Source organism: Mercurialis annua, linkage group LG7 (assembly GCF_937616625.2).
Source record: "Mercurialis annua linkage group LG7, ddMerAnnu1.2, whole genome shotgun sequence".
In the NCBI taxonomy this organism is placed as follows: Eukaryota; Viridiplantae; Streptophyta; class Magnoliopsida; order Malpighiales; family Euphorbiaceae; genus Mercurialis; species Mercurialis annua.
This window is the reverse complement of record NC_065576.1, coordinates 44957279-44983103: the sequence shown is the minus strand read 5'-3', so window position 1 is coordinate 44983103 and position 25825 is coordinate 44957279. Positions and strand designations below refer to the sequence as shown.

At 28.7% G+C, this 25825-nt stretch overlaps 3 protein-coding genes across 3 annotated transcripts; all 3 read left to right on the top strand.

Moving 5' to 3' along the window:
• Nucleotides 1-6463: 6463 nt before the first annotated feature.
• On the top strand, nucleotides 6464-10094 carry LOC126655825 (nudix hydrolase 2-like). Its single transcript, XM_050350135.2, has 9 exons — nucleotides 6464-6791; nucleotides 7227-7447; nucleotides 7551-7616; nucleotides 7783-7920; nucleotides 8159-8236; nucleotides 8325-8375; nucleotides 8492-8526; nucleotides 8937-9045; nucleotides 9593-10094. Exons 1-9 carry the CDS (start codon nucleotides 6623-6625, stop codon nucleotides 9782-9784), a joined length of 1059 nt encoding a protein of 352 aa, XP_050206092.1. The 5' UTR covers nucleotides 6464-6622; the 3' UTR covers nucleotides 9785-10094.
• A 3031-nt stretch (nucleotides 10095-13125) lies between these two features.
• On the top strand, nucleotides 13126-14413 carry LOC126655826 (nitrile-specifier protein 5). The gene is made up of 2 exons (XM_050350137.2): nucleotides 13126-13260; nucleotides 13368-14413. Exons 1-2 carry the CDS (start codon nucleotides 13231-13233, stop codon nucleotides 14310-14312), a joined length of 975 nt encoding a protein of 324 aa, XP_050206094.1. The 5' UTR covers nucleotides 13126-13230; the 3' UTR covers nucleotides 14313-14413.
• A 6741-nt stretch (nucleotides 14414-21154) lies between these two features.
• Nucleotides 21155-25591, top strand: LOC130014851 (nudix hydrolase 7-like). Its single transcript, XM_056103810.1, has 9 exons — nucleotides 21155-21317; nucleotides 22065-22273; nucleotides 23981-24046; nucleotides 24142-24282; nucleotides 24427-24504; nucleotides 24589-24639; nucleotides 24770-24804; nucleotides 24962-25070; nucleotides 25176-25591. The coding sequence occupies exons 1-9, from the start codon at nucleotides 21155-21157 to the stop codon at nucleotides 25362-25364; spliced, it is 1041 nt and encodes a 346-aa protein (XP_055959785.1). The 3' UTR covers nucleotides 25365-25591.
• Nucleotides 25592-25825: the final 234 nt, after the last annotated feature.

Here is a 25825-nt window from a genome sequence, read left to right as displayed (position 1 = left end):
ACCAATTTGGATATTAGTTGTCAAACCGACCTCTCACCCTAGAATTCTTAAAAAAAAATCAATTACAATCATAATATTTGTTTTTAAATTTTTATCACAAATATTTTTTTCACTAATTTATATTTTATTACATGACACTTCAGTTCTCTTAAAAATAAATTAACGTTCAAACAAAGAAAAGTTTACAGTGAATACGGATCTCTGCATTGCCCTCTATAGACTTCTGTCTATTTTATTCATGTCTGAATCAAATCAAAAACATTATCAAAATAAATCTAACCGGTCTGTATGAATGTATATTCAAATCGACCATTGATTGAATGAGTTATGGGACAATATTTGAACATTACGTACATGCATTCAAATAATAAGAACTAATAAGTATTTTGTTTAATATTATTTATTGACTTGTGTTACAAGTTGGAGACAATTAGATGTCAGAGCAGCATAAATGAAAACTTTCCAATAAAATATTGACCACTACCACGTCTTCATGATATATAAAAATATACAGTGGAAGAATTGTAATTTCTTCACACTTTTCGTCTGATAAACAATAAAATAAATAATAGTAATACTTTTTTATATAAAAAATAATAAATTCTTGACTCTTTAATAACATGTACCGTCAACAGAAAATTAAAAAATAATACCAATTTGGATAGCTAAATATCATTTCATTATTTTTTGTGAATGGAATGAAATAACTGAGATTTTTAAATTCAAATAATACATTTATATCGCTAGACTAAGACAGAGAAACTTATCTGAAAAGTTTCTTTAGGAATACATGCAACAGTAAGAAACTAATATGTGCATTATAAAATAAGTAACTTAAGAGAACACTGTAATAATAATAACTATTATATAAAAGAGATAAAATGAAATAGAATTAAATAAACAGTTTATACAAATTTAAAATTTATAAAAAATAAATTTTGTAAAATTTAATGTCAATTTAAAATTTATGAAAATGATTTATTTTCCGCACGGGTTTGGTCTAGTGGTCTAAACCTCAGCCATCTGGGCACCAAAAGTCGCGAGTTCAAACCCCGGCTACGTCCTTTTTTAAAAATGGAGTGGTTGACATTGGATTGCTGGCCATTATAGCCCGGAATTACCAGGTATGTGGCTTGTGGGCGGTTCACATCTCGGGATTTAACAATAATATTGAGTTTCGGCTCAGTAGAGTGAGTTCTCGTCATAAAAGAAAGAAAATGATCTATCAGCACTTAACAGTAGTTTTTATTATAAAAATAAATGTAATTTTTTTTTAAATGTGTAAAATAATATTTTATTTTGTTTTAATCTTTGGCTTATCAGCCTTACCAAAGTACCTCTCATGTCTTCAAATACGTCATGTTGCCACCTAATTAAGTGTTGTCACGGTTGCAATCATCTTTTTTTTTTTTTAATAATTGAAGATGTGGGAGCGTTTGTGGGAGGAATCGAACCCACGACCTAGCAGTTTGCTGCCTAGCGCTTATACCATTTGAGCTATAGCTCATTGGAATGATTGCAATCATCTTCAGCGACGAATTTTCGTTTTCTATAATTATTGTCTAGTTTTTTCCTAACTGCCATATGGCTATCAGTATGGTCTGACAAATTTAATGAAAATATCTTATGGAAATATGAATAAATTTAATAAAATATAACTATATTTAACGAATAAATAAAGATTAAAATATTTAAAATTGATCAATAAATTTTATCAAAGATTGATTTTAACTCTATGACTCTCAGAATCATAGAGTTTTTATTTAGCTAAAATTAATAAATCATAAAAAATTTAACCCATTAACCCAAATCCACTTTATAATTTTCTCACGTGATAAAGGATCGACAACTGAACACAAGTATTGACTCTGTCTAAAAAAAAGATCTTTAAATCAAATCCGTAAAATATAAGAACGAGATAAAATTTTAGAAAACAATCATATACATAAAAAGATGAAAGCATTTGGACTTCATAATGAGCTTAGCCTATACATGTGGCAAAGTAAACTAACAAAAATAAAATAACCATGGTATATTGTAGAAACATACTAAAGTCACATGATACATATAAATACAATTTGCTTTTAATTTATCTATAACCCTAAATTAAAAGTCAAAAAAATGACTTAGAAGTATATAGTTAAATTTTAATTTAAGCATAACATAACCCTAAATTAAAAGTCCAAAAAATGACAGATGTGTAAACTGTAAAGTGGAAGAGAATAAACTTTCCATTTACAAGACCTATATATAGTATATTTTAACATTTTATATGGTCTATAAAAACTGTGGTCAACCCATAGATATACGAAAGCTTCAATGTTCTTGCACAAACAACACTCACCACCAAGAAATTACCAGGTGATGCATCAACAAACCAAGAACAAATTCCTCTTAGCTGGTCATCAACTTTATGTATGTTTATCCAAAAGAAAGAATCACAGAACCTTCTGTTTTAAATATTTTAGTAATTTTAGCAAAGGTTAGTATTTTCTGCATATATCTACCTATATATACATACGTTCTTCTATTCAAAAAATTCATATATACATATACCAGTTCTTGCATATCGAGTCGTGCAAACTAAACCGATTTTCGGAGATCGAAAGGAAGCAGAAAGGTATGAGTAATATACTAGTTCCGTCATCTTTTTAATTTATCGATTAATTAATATGATGCATGATGCATGTGTTAACGTTATATGTACTAGCTAGTAAGGGAAAGGAAAAAAATAATAATTTAAATTTGAATACTTTTGCCTGATAAATAAGTTAAGAAATTGTATTATATAGTCGGTTAATTAGTGATTCAATTTTGTGTTGTTGTTTGGCCATATATTTACTGATTTTGGAACTAACGTGCGTGCATATTACTGTTTGGATTCATCATCTCCATCTTTCTCATGTTTATTGATTCTTAAAATTGCTCTCTCTCTTTTGTTTTTTGAGGAACTCTTCTAAAATATATCAACTTTCAACTATTTTATTTGGAGATATAGCTCGCCTCCGTTTTAACAAAAAAACTTTCTGTATTTTACGTATGATTGGAATTATAAATCACAGACGACATATGGAAAGAGAAGAAAAGTAGATGATATAGAAAAATACTCGAAATGGAACGATTTAAAGAGAAAGTAATATCATTAAGAACATAGGTACAGTCTAAATTATTACTCCCTCCGGTCCATAATATTTGTCGCATTTGAGAATTTTTTTTGATCCATAATATTTGTCATGTTATAATATTAAAAAAGCATTAATTGCTATTTTTCCATGTTTGCCCTCATTAAATTTATTGAAAGAATACAATAAACTAATAAAAATGCTAGTCATAAATGTAAACAAGTTTCAATGTAGGGTTAATTTTGTAAAAGTGTTTACAAATTAAGACATATTAATTATTTTTTTAGTTATTGTGTCAAAGCCAAATGCGACAAATATTATGGACCGGAGGGAGTAACTATTGATGCGGTTAGAATATTACAAATTGATAATGTTTGATTATTTCAAATTTTATATAATTATTTATTATTTAAATGGTAGTCATATATAAATTTATTAATTATAATAAAAACTTATTTTTAATACTAATTCTAAGAACACAAAGCCACTATTTGATTTAAATAAAGATATTTTTATGATTAATTAATTTTAGCTAAATAAATTACTAGTAATATTTAGTATGCCTGATTGTTCTAAAATTATTATTATTATTATTATTATTTATAATTTAGAAAGGGGGGAGCGCTTGTGGGAGGAATCGAACCTACGACCTAACAGTTTTTTGCTTAGCGTTTATACCACTTGAGCTAAAGCTCATTGGTTGTCCTAAAATTATTAATTACATAGAATGGAGAGTAACAACATTAAATTAGTAATTATATAATTTGGGTGGCAAAAAGACTTTAGAAATTAAAGAAGAAGTTAAGAGTAATTATATAATTTGGACGGCAAAAAGACCTTAGAAATTAAAGAAGAAGTTAAGAGTAATTACATAATTTGAGTAGAAAATGTTACTACAGTCGACCATCTGATAATTAATATACATAGTGGATTAAAAATTTATTAATTATTAAAATGATTAATTTATTGAATACTTTATAAGACGTGATATTCAAATTGGTTCTCTAAAATTTTAAAATTTTAAAATTATTAATTTATTGTATAATAATTATTGGAGGGTCTACTGTACATGCATGCTTGCTCAATCCCTATTAATAGGAGTGTTTGTCCTATATGACTATTTTGCCATATTATTTTTATAATAAATCAATGGATATTGTGATAAAAAAATCTTTTAATTATTTTTATTTTTATCATTTATTTTTTCACATAACTAACGCACTATTAGTTTATTGTACGAATAACATGACGCAATGATTGTGTTGTATAATTTTTCATGTAATAATTTATGCTTCAAATTTTTTAAAATTGATCAATTTGTTTGTTTACATGTCAAGTGGTACAACAAGATGAGTTAAATTAAGTGGGTTAAACAGTATTATTTTATTAAAAATTATTTGAATTCCTTTATATTCTTTTATAACTATTTCATTTTTAAATTATATTTTGTAAACTAATTTAAGATAAAATTATTCAGAATTTATTTTTGATTTATTATTTGTATCTTGTAAATTTATCTATATTTGTTTGGTATATTACTTTGAATCAATTTTTTTATTAAAAACAAACTCAAATAACAGATAAAAAAAGATTGAAGCAAAAAATAAAAGAGAAAATTTTATTTTTCTGTTTACTTTTGAATAAATACATTTATCCACAAATGCATATGATTTTAGGATTTGTAAATGATTTAACACCTATCTTCCAAATTTATCCTTTCTATTAAATTTGTTTGTTAAAATACATTATAATTTATAAAGCTAAATTTATACCCCCATTATCATAAAATTTCATATAATGAACTAAAAATTAATTAATTCATGACTTAATAAATAAGATCATATTAATTTATATATTTATTACTTAAAATTACAAAATGTTGATATTCTACCTTTATTTAGATTGACAATTATTATTTAAAAAAATTTAGATTGAGTATTAAAAAACAGAAAGTTAATAGAGATGATGACATTCAATTTGTTGAATTTTAGAAGTCTCGCTTGATTAAAAAAATAAAACATAAACCACCTGTTAGATTAGATATGAACAATTCCTTTTATATTGAGTCAAAAAGAGCTTGCAGAATCGATATTTTGGCGGCGCCGTTATACGGCTTCATGTGGTAAATGCTATTGTTAATTTATATTTATCTATCAAATAATTTATTATTTAATTAAGTGAAAGAGTAGATTAGTCTTTGCAATGGATAATTAATAGTATAAATTACGAACTGCTACTTTATTGTAAACTGTATATGATAACTGAATATTCATTATAAACAATAAAGAATATAAAAATACACTTAAATATCAATTTAAATAAAGAAAAATGATACTACTACATTACTTTATATTATAATCTGATATTTTTAGTTGCTGTTTTTTCAACAGTAATGGATGTTCAATCATGGTCTAACACATGAATTATGTAAATTATTAATTATTAGATCACGATATTAGTTATTATAAAGAGACTAGGATAGGAATTAGGCACAATCATTTTTTAAATTTAATTTTTTACGTCTTTTATCAATTATACTTTTTTTTTGTAATTGTATCCAATTTTAAAGATTTTTACAATTGTATATAAATTTTAAATTTTATTTTTTAAATTTAAATTTTTGTACATTTATTAATTACGAGTATATTTTAAAAATATTTCTAAAACTTTTATTGTAAAAATTTGGTCATAATTGATAAAAGACGCGAAAATTTGAATTTAACAAATAAAATTCAGAATTTTGGACATAATCGCAAAAATCAGGCATATGAGCTTAATATATAATTTGAATTTTCATATTTGGTTCAGTTTTTAATTTAGATTTTATTATTTTTATTTGATAGACTCTGTTTTAACAGAATATTTTTACTGTTATTCATACTGACATGGACAACATGTGGCATATATGTGGTATAGGGTCTAATTTATATTTTCAAATTTAATTAAATCATTCATATTTAAATTGAATAAAATATCACATCTATGTCATGTATTAATCATCAACAAATAAAAATATATTAATAGAAAATTTATGGAATATTGGTAAAATAAATTCTAACGTTTCAACTTTATTGCGATTTAATTCCATTATTCAAAACCTTACAAAATAAATCATAAGCTTTTCATTTTTTGTATTTTAAAGGCCAAACATCTATTTTTTTTTCAGTAGTTGGGTCCTTCTCCAATCCCTAAAAGGACCCAATTGACCTAAAAATAGAAATTTAGGGACTTAAAAGGGTAAAATTGAAAACGACGGACTGGATAATCAAAAGTCGTATAATTTAGGGATGCAAAATGAGGTTAGCCTATAAATTTGGACCGTTAATAAGGAAAATACTGTGGTAAGAGAATTTCCAGGTGCAATTTCGTTGCTTCTTCCTGAATTCCTAAATTAATTTAGGATCCAATCTGAATTCCCAAACAGGGGATCCAATTCTCATTCGCTCAGTTCTTTAAGTTATTTTAATCCCAAATTTGTCAACTACCCAAAATTAATTAAAATGCAGAGATCTATAGTACCAACGGCTAATTACTGTTACCTCAAGAATCACAAATTCAACACTCCCAAACTAATTTTCACACACTTTCTTGCTATTAAAAACCCTAATTTTCATACAAAGAATAGTTTTCTTGGGTCCTTATCATTTCTGTCACATGGTCATTCACAAGGTATTTTAATTTGATCATCTGATTTTTGGATTGAGCTGTATTGTTTAATTAATTGTGCTTATTTGGTAATTTGTAATGCTAATTTAATTGGGTTGGTTTATTTTAGTTCGATTGTAAATGAATTGGATGGTTTTGATGTGAGTAGTTTGAACTATATTATATAATTTTATGTGATTGTCTTCTAGTTCTTGAAGAGGCAAATTTAAAAATGGCCGGCAATTGGTTTTATATGGACTTTTCTATAAAGTAAATAAAGTTCAAATCTTTAATTCCAAGATGGTTAATTTGGCGTTCTTGAAAAATTATAGGTAAATGTTAGAAATTTTAAAAAATGAGATCTTTTTATTTTAAAAAACGAAATTTTAATTTTTTGATGATTTTGTAGCTTCCATTGTTGTTGGAAGTTTGAGTGGTGATGCTTAATTTATTATCTAGGTTACAGCAGTAAAACTTCATTGTTGATCAGGAACATGTCTACAAGAAGTTCGGTGCCGATTGGGAAGGAGATGGTTACTGATAATGAAGTTGAGCAGATTGAATTGCTTGATGGAGTTGAGGATTTATATGGAGGAGTTGTTGTAGAAATGAAGGAAAGTATGGATCCTGAGATTTTTACTTCTCTACTTAGAGCTTCCATCTCACAGTGGAGACTTCAGGTACTCCTAATCACCATTTAAATTAAATTAATTAATGATACTATATCCGCTTGACGATGCTTTAATTTGAATTATCAATCTTATTTTGTTATGGTTTTTTTAGGGAAGAAAGGGTATTTGGATCAAATTGCCTATTCAACTTTCTAATTTGGTTCATCCTGCAGTTCAGGTGAATTCATTAATCTAGCATATTTTCTAGTGCTACTAGATTGTAATACATGTATACTTTATTCGTATTTGATCCGAAAAGATCAAGAAACTTATGTAGATTAGTATATAAAAACCGTTAATTTGCTGGCTTATCAACGTTGTCTTAAGAGCATGTCCTTCTGCAGGCTGGATTTAGATATCATCATTCAGAACCAGATTACTTGATGTTGGTGACTTGGCTAGCTAGTACACCTGATACACTTCCAGTAAATGCTACGCATCGAGTGGGCATTGGAGCGTTTTTAGTTAATAAAAACAGAGAGGTAAGCTCTCCTTTTTGCACGGAAAATTGTCGAATCCGACGTCTCGGCGTTTCGTTTCCTTTCCAGAACACTTTTGAAACTCCGAAACTATATATTTATATGATCTATTCTTATATAAAAATAATTATTTTACCGTTGTCTGTTTTAACATATCTGTTTTTGTGCAACATGGACTGTAAATTACATGGCATTTGGGCTTAGTGGCATCTGTGCTGATATAAATTGTTTTATTCCATAGATGCTTGTAGTTCAAGAGAAGCATGGTGGATTCAAAGGTACAGGGGTGTGGAAGCTACCAACTGGGGTAGTCAATGAGGTGAGACTCGACAACAACATATTTAGATAGCAGTTTGGTTGTGCTTTGTGATGTTTTCAAGAATGAATTAAAAAAGTGCCATCTGCAGGGCGAGGACATCTGTACAGCTGTAGTTCGAGAGGTTAAAGAAGAAACTGGAGTAAGTATTAACTTCACTGTTTACTGATCGATGGCATAAATCTGAGTATGTATATATTTCTTCATTCTTTGAAGCTATTGAAAAGCTAATATCTTTGGTCTATTATTTTTCCACAGATTGATGCAGAATTTGTGGAGGTTCTAGCTTTCAGGTGAGAAATTGTGTCACTCAAACTTTTTAGGCTTTCTCTCGCTAGATTTTATGCCATAAGTTGTAATGTTAGCGGTCTACCTAGGGATTACATTCTACTGTAGAGTAATGGATTCATGAATCCTTGGGGCGAAGGAAGAAACTATATTAGAGGGGACATATTTTATAATCTAGTTTAAAAGAAAAAAGATAAGGTCCTCAACATGTATTAAATATGAGTGTAATATGTTATACTTTGCAATATAGCATACATTTGTAAAAATATCTGAAGAAGTGGGTCCACCATTTAGTACATGTGACGAATCCATACAATATATGTTATGCATAAAAGTTCTAGGTTCTTGTCTCGTGATTATTTTATGATCACTCATTTTCTGATCTATTGATCTTATTTGTGTTCTTTATCGACAGGCAAAGTCACCGATCGTTCTTTAGCAAATCAGACCTGTTTTTTGTATGCATGTTACGGCCTCTCTCCTTTGACATTCAGATGCAAGATTCAGAAATTCAGGCAGCTCAGGTATCATTTCGTCATAAATCATGTATAGATCATAGCATAGTGCTGTTATTGTCGTTGACTGCTCAAAAATATACCTTCACTTTTGCAATGGCACTTTCTGTATAAATTTGGAACAATATACGCCTTCAAATGATAACTTGAAAATGTCAAAACCGATGTACAAACAGAACTATGAAAAGTAGAAATCTTTGTACTTCTTATTGTAGTATATAGTGAAGGAGTTCAAATTTTGTTTATTCCTTTCGAAAAGAGTAATGCGTGTTTTCTGTTTTAAAAGCTTTATTGGTCAATACAGCAACTGACGACAAAATAAAACAGTCATCCTACAACAAATCAGCGATCCTACATTACACTAAAATCTCGACCATTCTAATATATATAATCAAACCACTCTTTTTTAGTATCCCGTCCAAGTTTAACCTGATTTGTTTTGCTAGCCTCATTTAATTTGACGGTATTACAATACCACTTGTATTCTTTAATCTTGTTTTATGATATCATGGAATGTTCAGCCCGTTTCTTACTTTTTCCCGTTTTCCTTCAATAGTGGATGCCTGTCGAGGAGTATGTGAATCAGCCATACAATCAAAAATACCCGATCTTCAAATATATTGCTGAAATATGTCAGACTAAATCAGAGAGGGATTACGCTGGATTTTCCGCAGTTACTGCAGCCACGACGGCTTCTGGTAAAGACACCTACATGTACTTTAATAACCGGGATTTCCGTAAATTGTAAGACCTTTATAGTATAATGCTTTAGCTTATAGCTAAATGGTTAAACCATTCAGCTATAAGTTAAAGGATTATATTATAGAGGGGCTTGCGGTTTGCTGAGCTTCAGGCTGTTGAAGTATATATGTATATCTGGTGTGAGCATTTTGACAAGAAGTTCAAGATATTGAAATATGAAATTGCTAGTGAGTGCATATACTCGCATTTACTTTAAACACATTTATATTATGTATTCTTTTTTATCAAATTTATTGTGAAGTGTTTTAATTACTAATGTAACATGCAAGTTTTAATAAATACTATTACATACTCAAGTTCTCCTTTTCTTTTTCTGATGATTATAATGGTTACTCGTTGTCCATGAACCAAAGTAAGGAATATTCATCTCATATGAAATAGTTATTCCATTCCTCACCTATTCCATGAACCAAATACGACCGTCGGATTTTATGTAATGGGCATCATTCTATAATATAAAACACATTTGAAATGAAGATATAGTTAAGTGAGATGAAGGACTATATTTATATTTGACTATTTGTTAGTCTTACTAATAGCGGTAAAATTAGAAAATAGCATTAAATACTCTTGACATTTTAAAGCAACAATTATTAAGAACTAAAAATATCTCTCCAAAGCGACAAATATTATGGACTAAAAGAGTATTGTTTTCATGTTAAGATAATAGATTTTAGTCCATAATTTTTTTGTTTTAATACACATTTATCAATATTTTTAAAGTTATTTTACCTTTCTTTCCTTTGTTAAATAATATGTTTTTAAGAAATTTAATTGTTAATAATAAATTTTAATTTAGTCCCAATTTATTTATAATTAATATGAATTAGTCTAAAAGTAAAAATATTATACAATACAATAACAATTATTTTTCAAAAAATTATAAATAAATAAAAAACATAATTTTTTTTTTGATAATTGGGGAGGGGGAGCGCTTGTGGGAGGAATCAAATCCACGACCTAACAGTTTGTTGCCTAACGCTTATACCATTTGAGTTATAGCTCATTGGTAAAAAAAACATTAAAATTAATACATAATATCGCTAAAAATAGTTAATTTTATTTTATTAAGTATAAAAATTATATAAAAAAATAACAATAAATTAAAAGAGTCCATTTCTTGTTATCTTTTAGTATTTTATTTGGCTCAAAGATTTATGTGCTCATGGCTCTTATTTGTATGAAACTATCGTTTAGATTGGTATGTTTTTTTTTTATCATTGGTTCAAAAAAGAATCCCATGTATACACAAATATATATAAATAACTCTCTTTTAAATTAGAGAAAGTCAAAAGTAATTAAAAAACAATTAGCCACATTTTAAAAGAAAAAATATAGAAAATTATTTGAGGGAATTATTATCTAGGGACGGTATTTATAGTGGAGATGTTACAATTAAGTGTTATATAATTATAGATGAGATAAATCTTAGTAATCTCAGCATGGCATTTTGCATGCCGAGTGCCGACTAGAACCCCCAATAATGCTGCTGATAATATTTTAATTTCTATAAATTTATTGCAAGGTCAATTTTACCCTTCACGATCTGCCTTATTTACGCTCCTAATCTATACTTACTATATATAAAAGAACGGATAGGGGGGGACAGACAAATTTACTGAATAATCCTTTTCAGTTTACTATTAAATAAAGGTTTTATAGTCATTAACTAATTAGTTATTTAATTAATCACTAATGTAATTAAAGTCCTAATTAAAATAGGTAGCTAAATTACCTCCAATTTAGTTTTTACAATGTAAAAAATAACTAAATTGTCTCCAAATTAGTAGGAATATCTATTTTTTAGTTTGATTGAACTACAAAATTAAAATTCTATATTTGGTCAATATATTATTTAAATTTCTATCTTATTATTTTTAAAGATATTATTAATAAAATTAAATTAATTATTTAATTATGCTTATTATAAAATCAAAAGAAGAATAAATTCAGTATGGAAAAAATTTAATAACCGAATATTTTATATTTACTTTTTACAAAAATTCTTAATTAATATAATATTAATTATGAATAAAAAAATTGATATAATTATAATTACTTTACTAATATATTCATTTACGAGTTACGTTACGAGCCACGTGCATAGCACGTAATGCGAAACTAGTTTCTATAAATTTGCGCAGCTCTATTGATAAGATGAGGAGCAACATCGTAAATAAATGCCAATCGAGGGAATATTCTCTAATATAGATTAAATATTAGAATTAGTTGGAAGAAAGAGGACATGGACTTGCCTAATATTTTTTTTCATGTTATGAAAAGGATTTCAAAATTGTGATTTAATAATTGCCAAAAGTTTTATGCGATATTAGCTCAAATTATGGTTCTATAAATAATTATGTTATATGGTTATAAATAATTATGAAATACGGTTGAAAATTTAGTTAATATTTATATTGATATGAACTTTTATAAAAGACAAGAATTTAGGAATCAAATTAAATTAATTATAAAAGTTAAATTGTTTAATCAACTAAACTAACAAGGTTAACTAACTGAGAAGGTAATAGTAAATTTCATCAATTGTTTATCATTATTAAAAGTTAAAAATAAACTTTTTTTAGAGGAAGTTCAAAAAGAATATTAATAAGTTCTCTGACCATATTAAATGATATCTGTTTTTATTTTAATTAGTAAAATTTTAAGAGTAATATATGAGATTGAGCAAATTGTTAAAATGGGTCATACAAGATAAATTAAGATGATTAATACTATCAATAATTTCCTTAAAGATATATAGAATGATTTTTCATTTTTTTTATACTAACTAATGATCTCATGTGATTGAAACAGTTTAATGTGACAACAATAAGTAAATAATTTTTTTTTTTTTTTGTCATAGCTAAACTTCAAAAACTTTTTTAATAAAAACTATTTTGTTTTATTAAAACATTGTTTTAAATTGCAAAATAATGCTACACTTGCTTAAATAAAAGGCTTAATTATTTAAAAACCACCCACCTTGAACTTTTTTTTCGTTTATACCCTAACCTAGGAAAAAAATCATTTATACCCTGACGTATGTGTTTATGTTTCATCTCTACCCCGAGGCACTAAATTAACCTCTTTTCATTTAAAAAAAAGTTTAAAATAGTCCTTCATTTAGAGAAAAATTCATTTCTAATTAAACTCTAATTAGTTTAGGTTAAAAATGAAGAACTATTTTAAACTTTTTTCTTAATGAAAAGAGGTTAATTTAGTGCCTCGGGGTAGAGGTGAAACATAAATACATACGTCAGGGTATAAATGAATTTTTTCCTAGGTCATGGTATAAACGAAAAAAAAGTTCAAGGTGAGTGGTTTTTAAGTAATTAAGCCTAAATAAAAAGGTTCGGCAACTCCAATCAACTCAGCATTTACAGACGCCCTCTCTCCCGGCGCTAAAAAAATAAAATTCCGGTCTATTTTCCGATGACTACGGTGCAAGGCAAATGGATCAAGGTTAGTTCTCGCGTTTTAAATTCCAATTGTTTAATTTCAATCAAACCAGCAATTTTAATTTTCTTGATTTCATCAAAATTTCCCAATTCATTAACCCTAATTAATAGCTTGATCAAAACGGTGCCGGACCGGGAGCAAGAAGCTCACATGCAATAACAATCGTCGGACAAAAGGCCTACGCATTCGGCGGCGAGTTTTCACCACGCGTTCCGGTGGACAACAAGCTCCACATTTTTGATCTCCAAACTCAGTCATGGTCTGTCCCAGAAGTCACCGGAGACGTTCCTCCGCCGCGAGTTGGTGTCACAATGGCTGCTGTTGGCGGAATCATCTATGTCTTTGGAGGCAGAGATGGTACTCATAAGGAGCTTAACGAGCTCTACTCTTACGACACGTGTACTCACAAGTGGACCCTACTTTCTTCCGGTGATACTGGCCCTCCTCACCGGAGTTATCATTCTGCCACTTCCGATGACCGACACGTGTTTATCTTTGGTGGGTGTGGTGTGGATGGGCGGTTGAATGATCTGTGGGCTTATGATACAGTGGAGGGAAAATGGGTCAAGTATCCGAGCCCGGGTGATAGCTGTAAGGGTAGAGGTGGGCCTGGGCTTTCTGTGACCCGAGGAAAAATATGGGTTGTATATGGGTTTGCTGGTGTAGAGGCGGATGACGTCCATTGCTATGATCCGGTTCTTGAGAAGTGGGACCAAGTGGAGACAAGTGGCGAAAAACCAACGGCTAGAAGTGTATTTTCAACGGTTGGGATTGGAAAGTACATAGTTATATATGGGGGAGAAGTGGACCCTAGTGACCAGGGCCATATGGGGGCCGGGAAATTCACCGGCGATCTGTACGCATTAGACACGGATACTTTAGTATGGCTGAAATTGGACGATGGGCCGGGCTCGAAAAATCACCCCGGCCCGCGAGGATGGTGCGCTTTCGCCTCGGGTAGCTTGGGTGGTAAGTTAGGGCTTTTGGTGTATGGGGGTAACTCTCCGAGTAATGATCGGTTGGATGACATTTTCTTTTTGACTACTAGCTTATAAGTAATTGAAAAATGATTCTGCTATTTGGATTTTAATGTATGGTTTTATGTAACTGAAAAATGTATTGTTATTTGGGTTTTAATGTATTGTTTTGTTAAGAATGTGGAGTGGGTAATGTTCAGCAATGTATGATAATGATAGTGACTAGTGACTTATATGGGTTTTTCATTTCGGTGATTACTTTTCGTTACGAAATATTAGAATCTTTAGTTTGATTTCAATAAAACTCTTTTATGTTGTTTATGTTGATTTGGTCTTTTTTTAAGTCTAATAAAATTTATATGGTTTTACTCTTCTTTTGATTATATATTTAGATCTACTAAGAATCCTTAGTGTTTGTTCATTCTTTATATTCAAGTTCTTGTAGATCTAAAGATCGGAAGGTTTATGGCGTCTAACTTTGTAGATCTAGATGAAGATGTTGATTGGAGATAATAGGATTCAACGGATCAAGTGTTTCTTCCGTCTCATCGATTGGGAGAAGGAGATCGAAGTCCCCGCTCAACGGATTTGTTCATCGTTGTTCTAAGTTTACGGGATCCATGACTAGATTTCTTTTTATCTTTGCTTGTATCTTGGGTTGTTTGCCTTTATTTGGTTTATTCAAACCTTGAAAGATCATATAAAAAATTCTTGTGATATGACTTTCATCCTTGTTTTGTAATCTTAATCTTCATCAATGGATTTACCTTTGGAAAAAAAAAAGGAGCATACGAACAAATAGTGGGTAGATGGTAGGGATAGCCTAATGATTATTCTACTCTAATAGCCGAAGTAGTGAAAAATGTACCTCGTGTTATAACTCTACACCTCGTTTGTTTTTAGATTTGTCAATTATGACCAATTTAAAAAATAATATGACTTTTTAGTCAACGTGACAAACATTTGAAGAGCCTAAATTTGATTTTTTAAATCAACTATAACCGATGCACAAATTCTTAAAACAGACTAAATGAGATAATTTTTACAAGTTTGATCACACATAAATGCTTGGTATTTTTAAGATGTTAAACTAAAACCTCACTTGGTTGGGATAAACTCACCAAGAAAATTTAACTTCCCGGAAAATAGCATTTTTTTTCTCATTTGGTTCATTTTTGTCAATCTACTTTCCGGGAAGTTAAAAGGTTGACTTCCCTTTAACTAGGAAATGATTTCTCTAGCAAAACCTAGGTAAGTTCATCTTACCTAGTTAAGTTAATTAAAATACTATTATATCTCTATATTTAATTAGCCAATTTAGTTATTGAGGGTAAAATTATTTTTAAATTTTAATTAATTAAAAATAAAATGTAACTTCCCGAAAAGTTATTAAGTGAACCAAGTAATGCAAATATTAACTTCCTCTACATTAACTTTCTCAGTAATTAACTTTCCAAAAAGTACACTTTCCGGGAATTGTATATTTTTGAACCAAGTGAGGCCTAATTAAAAATATGTAATATACTTTTATATAAATAGTCATATACTAATAAAATTTAATTTTAAAAATTAATAAATTTATATAAATATATCATAGTGTTGTATTTCTTATAGAATTTACTACTATTATATAAAAATAATTGTAGATTCTAAAATTTATTCAAATTATATTTACAACTAATCACATTGTTAGATATTAAATACAATAAAGATTATGTGGAAATTTACTTGATTTGTTGAATTTTGTTTTTTATTATGTGATTTGTTTTTGAAAAATTATAGGCACAAAAGAATATATAATGGGACAAATATATAAGATAATCCCTAAATCTAACCCATTGTTCATTAACCCCTGTAAGTAAACGTTTTTAAAAATTTAAGAAATTAACTCAAAATGAGAAAGGAATTAAGTTAAAATGGAAAAAAATTATAATGTCTTAATTGAAAAAAAAAAGATAATGGATTTTAATATTTAGACTTACAAAATATATTCGGTTAGAATATAATTTAAATTTTAGTGTTATTTAATTTAGAGTTTTATTTTGATTATGAAAATAAAAAAAAAGGAGAAAAAAACAAAAAATAGAAGCGTTCTGCTAAGGTAGGAAATTGGTCATTAGCATTGCTGCCGGCGAGGCTTGGCGCCCGCCCGCCCTTGCCCGCCGCTGTTTAGTATAAATTTTCTACATACAAACGGAGGTTTCAAAATCTTCAATAAATTCAAAATTCTTATTATATTCATTCTGATATAAATCAATCTAAAATCAATTTGAAAATGATGTTCTGAATTCACATGTAAAAGGTTAAGCCAAATTCCAACAGCGATATTTGTTAGACTTTTGGTGGTGGAGTTGCTATTTTTGAGACAAATTATAACAAAAATTTAACTAATCAGAAGGACTAGAAGAAGTCATCCTCTCAAATTTTGGTCAATAAATTGCCTTCTAATAAACAAAATCTATCTCTGAACAATTTCAATCTGATAAGTGAATAACTAAAGACAACAAGTATATGCATGAAGAGTGAATGCAGATACAAGGTTATATTGCTCAATGATCATAAACAGTTTCGTCCGCAGCCTCTTTTCTTCCTTATTAGTGATGACCCGGTGGAAAGATTAGGAGAAATCTCAGAAAATGTTATTGAAGAACTAGTTAAAATGAGACTAATCTTGGATATATTCACTTACACTAATTTTGGTAATTTAGAAGCTAGGAAAATTTGGAAAGGTCCCTAACAAGTAGATGATAGTGGGGGCCTTCAACATGCTATGGTGATAACCGAAATAAGATCCAAAATTGAAGATAACCGTAAAGTTACTGAGTTTTGGGTGGCGAAAAATTCTTATGGTAAAAATTGAGCAGATAATGGTTACAAATTGGTTCATCGAATCCGAGCAAATATCACTCTTTACTCAAATCTGGTACCTTAGGAGGATCCACATTAAGTCGTAATTTTAAAGTTTGGAAAATTGACCTTCACTGATTAGAAACTACCCAATGTCAAAATTTGTCTAGAGTTAAAAGTTATGTTGTTGTTTGCCATTACTAGGATAGAAAAAATTGTGATTGAGAAATAAATTATTTCACCTATTCATGGCAAAAAAATATCCAAAAAAAAATACTCGTAATTCTTATTTAATTGTATGAAATTGTTGTCACTATGAGAATTTTACCATTTAGCAACATATTTTTTAGTCGTTATTAACAAAGTCCGTACTAAATGTGTTTAGCGACGGATTGTCAACAGATTCAATATGTCGGCAAAGTCTTCGTTGCTAAATCATTTAAGCGAATGAAAAATTTATTGTCATCTGGCGACATAAAAATTTGTCGCTAAATGGCAAAATCCATTACTAATTTTTTTAATTAAATCATAAAAAATATTCATTTTAACAATTATTTAATCTGTCGACATTCAATAGGTCACCCGCCGTCCACCACCCGCAATTTTTGCAAACTTTCTGGTAGATCACCCATCCTACCATTACTCATACCTAAACATCTTTAAACATGAAGTTGTTTCACACTTAACTCTATCTTAACCAAATCAAATTTTTGTTTTATATTTTTGTATATTATATTTAATTTATAAATAAAAAAAATAAATTATTACTTCCGCACTTTACTCTAGCATTCTAAAATAATTATTTTTTAAATAAATCATATTAAAATAATTATTTTTTAATAAATATTTTTTTAAAATTAATTAATTTTTAGCAACTGATTTTGAATCCATTGCTACATTCGTCAAATAATTGACGGAAGTTTTCCTGTCAATTTTAGCGACGGAAAATCTATCTTTAAAATTGGCGGGATTGCCGGTTATTTTATGAATTTAGGGACGAATTCAAAATTCGTCATTAAATCTGTCAGTAAAAATAAATTTAGCGACATATTTAGAATCCTTCACTAAATTCATCTTTTCTAACAGTGTGTTTTGATTGGCATGAAAAACGTTTTTCATTAGTTATTCAAAAAAGAGTCACATGTACACAACTAAAAATAAATAGACTTCACATTAAATTTTGCTAATAGTTTTTCATAATTTTCTATATTTTTTATTTTAAAATCTTGCTAATAGTTTTTTCAATACTTTTTACTAGACCCTTTTTGAATATTTTAATTTAAAAATAGTCTATTTATTTTTACACAAAGACAAATCCGTCGGGCGGGCTAAAAAAACAGACTTGTCGTTTAGTTTTTGACACTACTAAGAAGCATCGTTTTAGCGACGGATTTAAAATCCAAAAAAACGAAAAAAAATATGCTCAATTTTTGTCAATTTCCCGACGGATTTTGCGTGATTAGCTACGGATTTAATCCGTCGCCAATCCCAACCATAAAATTAAAATGACGGATTTGGCGACGGATTTAAATCCGTCGCCAACGCTGTCGCCAGGTGGCGACGGATTTAAATCCGTCACCAATTAGCGAAATCCGTCTTGGAACGTCGCCAAACACGTCGTCTGGCGACACGTTTGGCAACGGTCCTTCGCCATTTGGTGACAGATTTTTCCGTCGCCAAATGGCGACAGATTGTTATGTGGCATCGCTAATGTATTTAGCGACGCCACATTTCCCGACGGACGACGTCCGTCGGGAAAGCAATTCCCGAAGGATTTGGGCTTTGTAGCGACGGAAAAATCCGTCGCTAAAAAGTTGCTTTTTAGTAGTGTAAGGAAGTACAAATCGGACGACAGTATGGACACCTCTAGTTACAGTATGAATACTGAACTACATTTTATTGCAAAAAGGTCACTCAGCTTTATTTTAGGATGGTCCAAATTAAAAAGACTAAATAATGTCTTAAACATATCAAAATATTTACGTTTGAGGTCATTTATAAAACAAATCTTTCAAAATCACATTATTTAGCATGTCCTGGAGATTTTTGTGATAATTATATATAATTTCAAAAATAATAAGATTTTTTGTCAACGTTACAACGGCCACTTGAAGGATCTAATTGGACAAAACATTAGATTATTCTCTAAATTGGTTATAATTAATAAACAAACTTTCAAAACAGGTTAAATGAGGCGATTCTAAAATATTTGGTTATAATTAATCTCAAATATAAATGTTTGGTAATTTAAAGAAATTAAGCCAATTAAACATATATGATATACTTGTAATATATATATAAAATACAATTTTATTTTAAAAAACTAATAATATTGAGATAAATTTATCATAAATGCTGTATTTTTTACAGAATTCATTTATTATATAAAAATAATTATATTTTATATTCAAAACTTATTTATCTATCTACACTATATATAAAAGCACGGAGGGGGGGGGGGGGGGGGACAGACAAATTTACTGAATAATCCTTTTTAGTTTACTATTAAATAAAGGTTTTATAGTCATTAACTAATTAGTTATTTAATTAATCACTATGGTAATTAAAGTCCTAATTAGAATAGGTAGTTAAATTATCTCCAATTTAGTCTTTAGTATGTAAAAAATAACTAAATTGTCTCCAAATTAGTAGGAATACCTATCTTTTAGTTTGATTGAACTACAAAATTAAAATATTGTATTTGGTCAATATATTATTATTTAAATTTCTATCTTATTATTTTTAAAGTTATTATTAATAAAATAAAATTAATTATTTAATTATGGTTATTATAAAACTAAAAGAAGAATAAATTCAGTATGGAAAAAAAATTTAATAACCGAATATATTATATTTACTTTTACAAATTTTTTTAACTAATTTAATATTAATTATAAATAAAAAATTGATATAATTATAATAAATTTACTAATATGTTCTTTGACGAGTTACGTTACGAGTCACGTGCATAGCACGTAATGCGAAACTAGTTGATTTTAAATACATACATATATTATGTGGTAACTTTCAAATATGTTGAAATGCGGTTCTTATTGGATGAGAAAAGTATTTGGAGAATTACAAGGCACTAAAAAAGTACACAATTGGACAAATATACATGACAAACTCTTTAGGCACCGTTTGGATTGAAAGAGTTTGAAATCCATGAATTTCAAAAAATTAATAGATTTAAAATCCGTGTAATATGAAATTGGTGGATTTGCTAATTTTATCGAATGAATAGAACCTAAAATTAATAGATTTATAGGGATATTTTTGGAATAATAAAATATTCTAACAATCCATCATGTATAAAAAATGATGGATTTCAACTTTTTCATATTTTTCGGTTTGATTTTACGGTTTTGGTTCAGTTAATCGGTTTGACCGGTTTTTTTATCCACCCCTACTCATTACTCATATAATACCCTTATTTGTAAACGTATTTCAAGGGGTCTAGTGACCCCTTTGGCCGTTGTCACTGTTTACAACAACGGATAAGTTTAGTGACTCGGCGTATTTAATATCTGAAATATAAAGCAATTAATTCATTAAAAATAATTATACAAATCTATGAATATGAATTAAAATATGTGAATTAAATAGCATTTTTTGTATGGATCATTAAATAGCATTTTTCTTCTTGTATAATCATTTTCTAATTCATTTATTAAAAAATTATTATACGTATCAATCTAGGATTAACAAAATGAAAATCATTCACTATATACTCCGTATAAAAAAACCAACTATAATCAGAACGTAGAAAATAATAAGATTTTTTTTTTTCAATATTTTTCTTCATGCTCACAAGAAGGTTCTTCTTTCCCACTCAACTTAAATTTTTTTCACCAGCATTATTTTAATTGATTTCAACATTTTATTGTTGTCAGCTGTATTAGCATTTAAAAACTTGACATTTTGCAAGAAAAATAGATGTCGATAAAGAAAAAGTCAAAGTCAAAGGCTTTCACAGACTGCAAGGAAAGTTCAGACAGGACTCTAAGAAACAACTCTTTACATTCTTTAAACTATCCATTTGCACAAATTTTTTTCATACAAATTGCTATAAAATGCACAAATTTAGACCCATCAAACCCCATTCTCTTGCGAGCAATACCTCTTTACCATCATCTTCTTCATCGTCACCGCCTTCGCGGTTCGGTTTTCCGACACATAAATACATTAACGCAGGCATACTTCTTTCGGCATTCGTCTTGTTCTTTATCTTGAGGGGTGAGACCTTTTTACTCTTGTTATATTTAAATTTCTGTGGTCATTCAACTGTATAATATATAGTCTTTTTATATTTAGGTCATTTTTGTTTTGTTTTTTGTATTCCGGTAAATTTCAATTTTTATTTTCTTAAAACAAGAGGTTACTATTGCCATTCCGGAGAATTATTACTTATATATAATGGTAATAAAAAAATTGGGTGCCATGCGCCTGTGTTTCAAAAGCTGAGTCGTTGGCCGAACCAGTTGAGTAAAACTCTAAATTTATTTTTAAAACTTAACTTGTATAGTACTCTATGTTATTCTTAACTATTTTAATTAACAGGCCAGTATCAAAAAATTCAATATATAATTGTCCAATACCGAAAATTAAAAATGAAATTTCCAAATAACATGAAACCGCATGGTTTAATCAGTGTTCTAAAAAAATCGGTTTAGTCCGGTTCCGCTGGTCTAATCCAGCATGACCTAATTCCAAATTTTTATGGATTAGTTGGACCAAACAGTTGACCGGTTCAAATTCAACTGGTTGAAACGGCTGCTCCATTTCTTTAATCAGTCGATGCCACATGATTTTCCGTCCGCCGTAAAAGCGATCATTCGCATGAAATTTTTGAGTAACGTCATTGTCAAAAAAATATAAGTCGGTTCACCAGAATGTAAAATATTTATAATTCAATAACCGTAAGAAATTTTGACCTGGACTACTTAATGCAGTTTTATATGATACATTTTCTTATTCATTCAGGTTGTATTGACAGAACTTCATTATCAATCAAGAATTTATCAGCTTCTGCAATAACTGTCAAGGAGCAGATGGCACCTGAAAGTAAAATTAATTTACTAAATGCAGTGGAGGATCTATATGATGGAGTAACTGTGGACATGAAAGAAACTATGGATCCCAAAACTTTTATTCCTTTGCTTCGAGCTTCCATGTCCAAATGGAAGCAACAGGTACTTCTTTACCAAGTTTATAGATTGCTAGGTTTCGGTTTTTTCCATTTTCAAAAATATTTTACAAAATTCTATAACTTTATACTTATGGCTTAATGCAATATTTGCGACTCACGTCAATTCTAACCAAATATTTTAAAATTATTCAATTTAGCCCACCTTGAAATATTGTGTTTTTTCTATAGCTGTTTTTGAAAATAAATTGATTTCTCTAATGACCGTCAATTATACTAGCAAAAAACCGGTTAATTTTAATAATTATAAAAAAAAAACATAATTTTTCAAAATGGAACAGATAAAGTGATTTTGAAAGATTTGATTAGAATTTATTTGACTGATAAAAGTTGGTATTTTTAAAACAGCAGGCTTTATATTTATATCAATATTTATAAAAAGACTAAATGAATTTTTCTATCTGTAATTTTGACCATTTTTTAAGTATATTTCTAAAATAAAATGTGAATAGTTTAGTACATTGATTTTATAAGATAATTATATTCAGATTTTAATTCGATCAAAGTTATTGATTTTTTATTTCCTAAATAAATCTACAAAGTAAATTTTTGTAAGCAATTTATGTCGGATTAGACATGTTATGAATATATTTATTCTAATTTACCAAATTGACGTACTGGATTGTTCAATTTTTTTAAAAAAATATATTCAGTAAAATTGTTAAAAGGCCCAATGCCTTAAAAACCCCCGACCTTATAGCCCATTTTCGATCCTACCCTGACATTGGAAACTTGTCAATTTTATCGTATTTTATATTTTATCGTTTTGATTGTATCCTAATTTTTTAATTTTTGTCAATTTTTTTACTTAAATGATGAAATTATTCAATTAACCATATTTAAAGATGAAACTAACTTCGTTTCCATTAAAAAAAGTACAAATAAGTCTTTTATTTTTAAAAAGGCCTAATGTCTTAAAAAGTTTGACCTTTCACCCCCTTTTCAATCCTACCCTGACGTTACAAATCAGTCAATTTTACCCTATTTTGCATTTTTTCATTTCAATTGTACCCTAAAACATAAAATTGACCTTTTTTTATTTGGCAGAAATTCTCTAAATTGATCCTTTTTGCATTACATTAACATTTTATATTAAATTGATCATTTTTAAAGATTTTTTTTTGAAGTTTTATCAAATAAATAAAGGTCAATTTTATGCTTCAGGGTACAATTGAAACGAAAAAAAAAATGCAAAATGGGGTAAAATTGACAAATTTTCAACGTCAGGATATGATTGAAAAGGGAACGAAAGGTCGGGTTTTTTTAAGGCATTAAACCTTTTAAAAACTAACTAAAAACCATAATCAAATTAAAACTAATTTAAATTCTTAATTAATTTAATTAAATTTAAATAAATTTTAAACATGTACAATTAATATATGCTATATACATGAAGAACGTTTTTGAATTTTTTTCCAAATGAAAAAGACGTCAATTTAATATTTTAGGGTACAATTGAAACGATTAAATGCAAAATAGGATAAAGTTGACAAGTTTTCAATGTCAGGTTAGGAACGAAAAGGGATTATAAGGTCGGGTTCTTTTTAAAGTATTAGGCCTAGTTAAAATTCTGGATATAAAAAATAATTTAATCTCGTAAAAAATATTTTTTAGTTTCAACATTTGCATTTCTGTGTAACATAACTTGTTACTATACATTATATCACAATGTTTATTATATGCAAAATTGTAGGGGAAGAAAGGTGTTTGGATAAAATTACCAATTGCACTAGCTAATCTTGTGGAACCTGTTGTTCAGGTACAAATATCTTATTCCTAACATAAAAATTGTATACTAATATAAGTTGTACTATATGTTATAATAATATGTTGCTGCTATACATAACTGTGCAGGAAGGTTTTAAGTATCATCATGCAGAAGCAGACTATTTAATGTTGGTATATTGGATACCTCATCATATTCCAAATACTCTTCCTGATAATGCTTCACATCGAGTTGGAATCGGAGCATTCGTAATCAACAATATAAAAGAGGTTGGTACTCATCATAACCCGACTCATGTTAGTCGCCATCCGACATAATGCCTTATATAGTAACGATTTTTAAGAATATATTATGGCCGATTTGCGAAATCAATTCGGTATAATGAAGTTGAAAATTGTTTTATCTTATTGTAGGTTCTTGTAGTGAACGAGAAAAACGGGGGATTTCGAGGTACGGGTGTGTGGAAATTGCCGACCGGAGTAGTTAATGAGGTGAGTGTATTCTCTATACTGAATTTTTTCATTGTATTGCATGAGGATCTTTGTCATGAAATTAAAATATTTTGTTATCCACAGGGTGAGGATATTAGTAAAGCTGCAATTAGAGAAGTTTTTGAAGAGACAGGAGTGAGTTTAACTTAATATTTTTTATTTATAAACTAACAAAATATGCATTCATGAATTAGTTAATTTGTAACACAATTAAGCCTTCTGAACCTAATATATTTGATTTTGCTATATTTTTATCTTCTTTCAGATTGAGACAGAATTTGTTGAGGTTTTGACATTCAGGTAACAAAAGTTCTGCTTTACGCGTATGTTGCACGAAAACAAAAACGCTTAAATTTTAATAGACGAATAGAAATGGCAAAAGAATTTTTTTTTTTTATAAAAATTAATTTGAATTTTTAATGAACATACATTCGAATTAATTGCTATTTACAAACAGGCAAAGCCACCAGTCATTCTTCAGCAAATCCGATTTATTTTTTGTTTGTATGTTACGACCGCGTTCCTTCGATATCCAGAAGCAAGATTCAGAGATTGAGGCTGCCAAGGTTCTTATTTATTTATTTATTTTTCTCTAATATATTTTGATGTAATGTACACATATTATAATGTTTTTTCACGTTCAATAATTTCTTGTTTTTCTTCAATCCCAGTGGATGCCAATGAAGGAGTATGTGGAACAACCTTATAATAAAAAACATAAGCTCTTCAAATATGTTGCTGAAATATGCCAAACTAAGTCATACGGTGGATATATCGGATTTTCTGCAACTCCTACTTCTATAGCTTCTGGTAAAGAGACATATCTCTACTCGAGTAACCGGAATTTGAGCAACCTATGATCAATGGCGGATTCGAGATTTTTTCTTCAGCCCGAGTTTAACTTTTTAGTTTATGATCTTTAGTTTTTCGGCAGTCCGGCCTTAACCTCCATCTATCTTTAAATTCAATTCTACAAACCAACTTGTATTTGAAAAAAAAAAAAAATTTACAGCCGGGACTAAAACCTATCCTAATCTAAGTGTAATTCCGTCTTTGCTTATAATATATGTCTCCACAATAAAAAAATTGTATTGTACTGGAGTAATTGGATACTGAACATTTGTGTTAGGAATTTGAACTAATTATCAATAAATATTGTCAATAAAAGTTTTGCAATATTATAGTATTTATTGTAAAGCCTCACTTGATTTAAAAATATACAGTTCCCGGAAAATATACTTTCCAATAAATTAATTATTGAGGAAGTTAGTGTGGAGGATTCACTTAATAACTTCCTACAAAGTTGCATTTTATTTTTAAT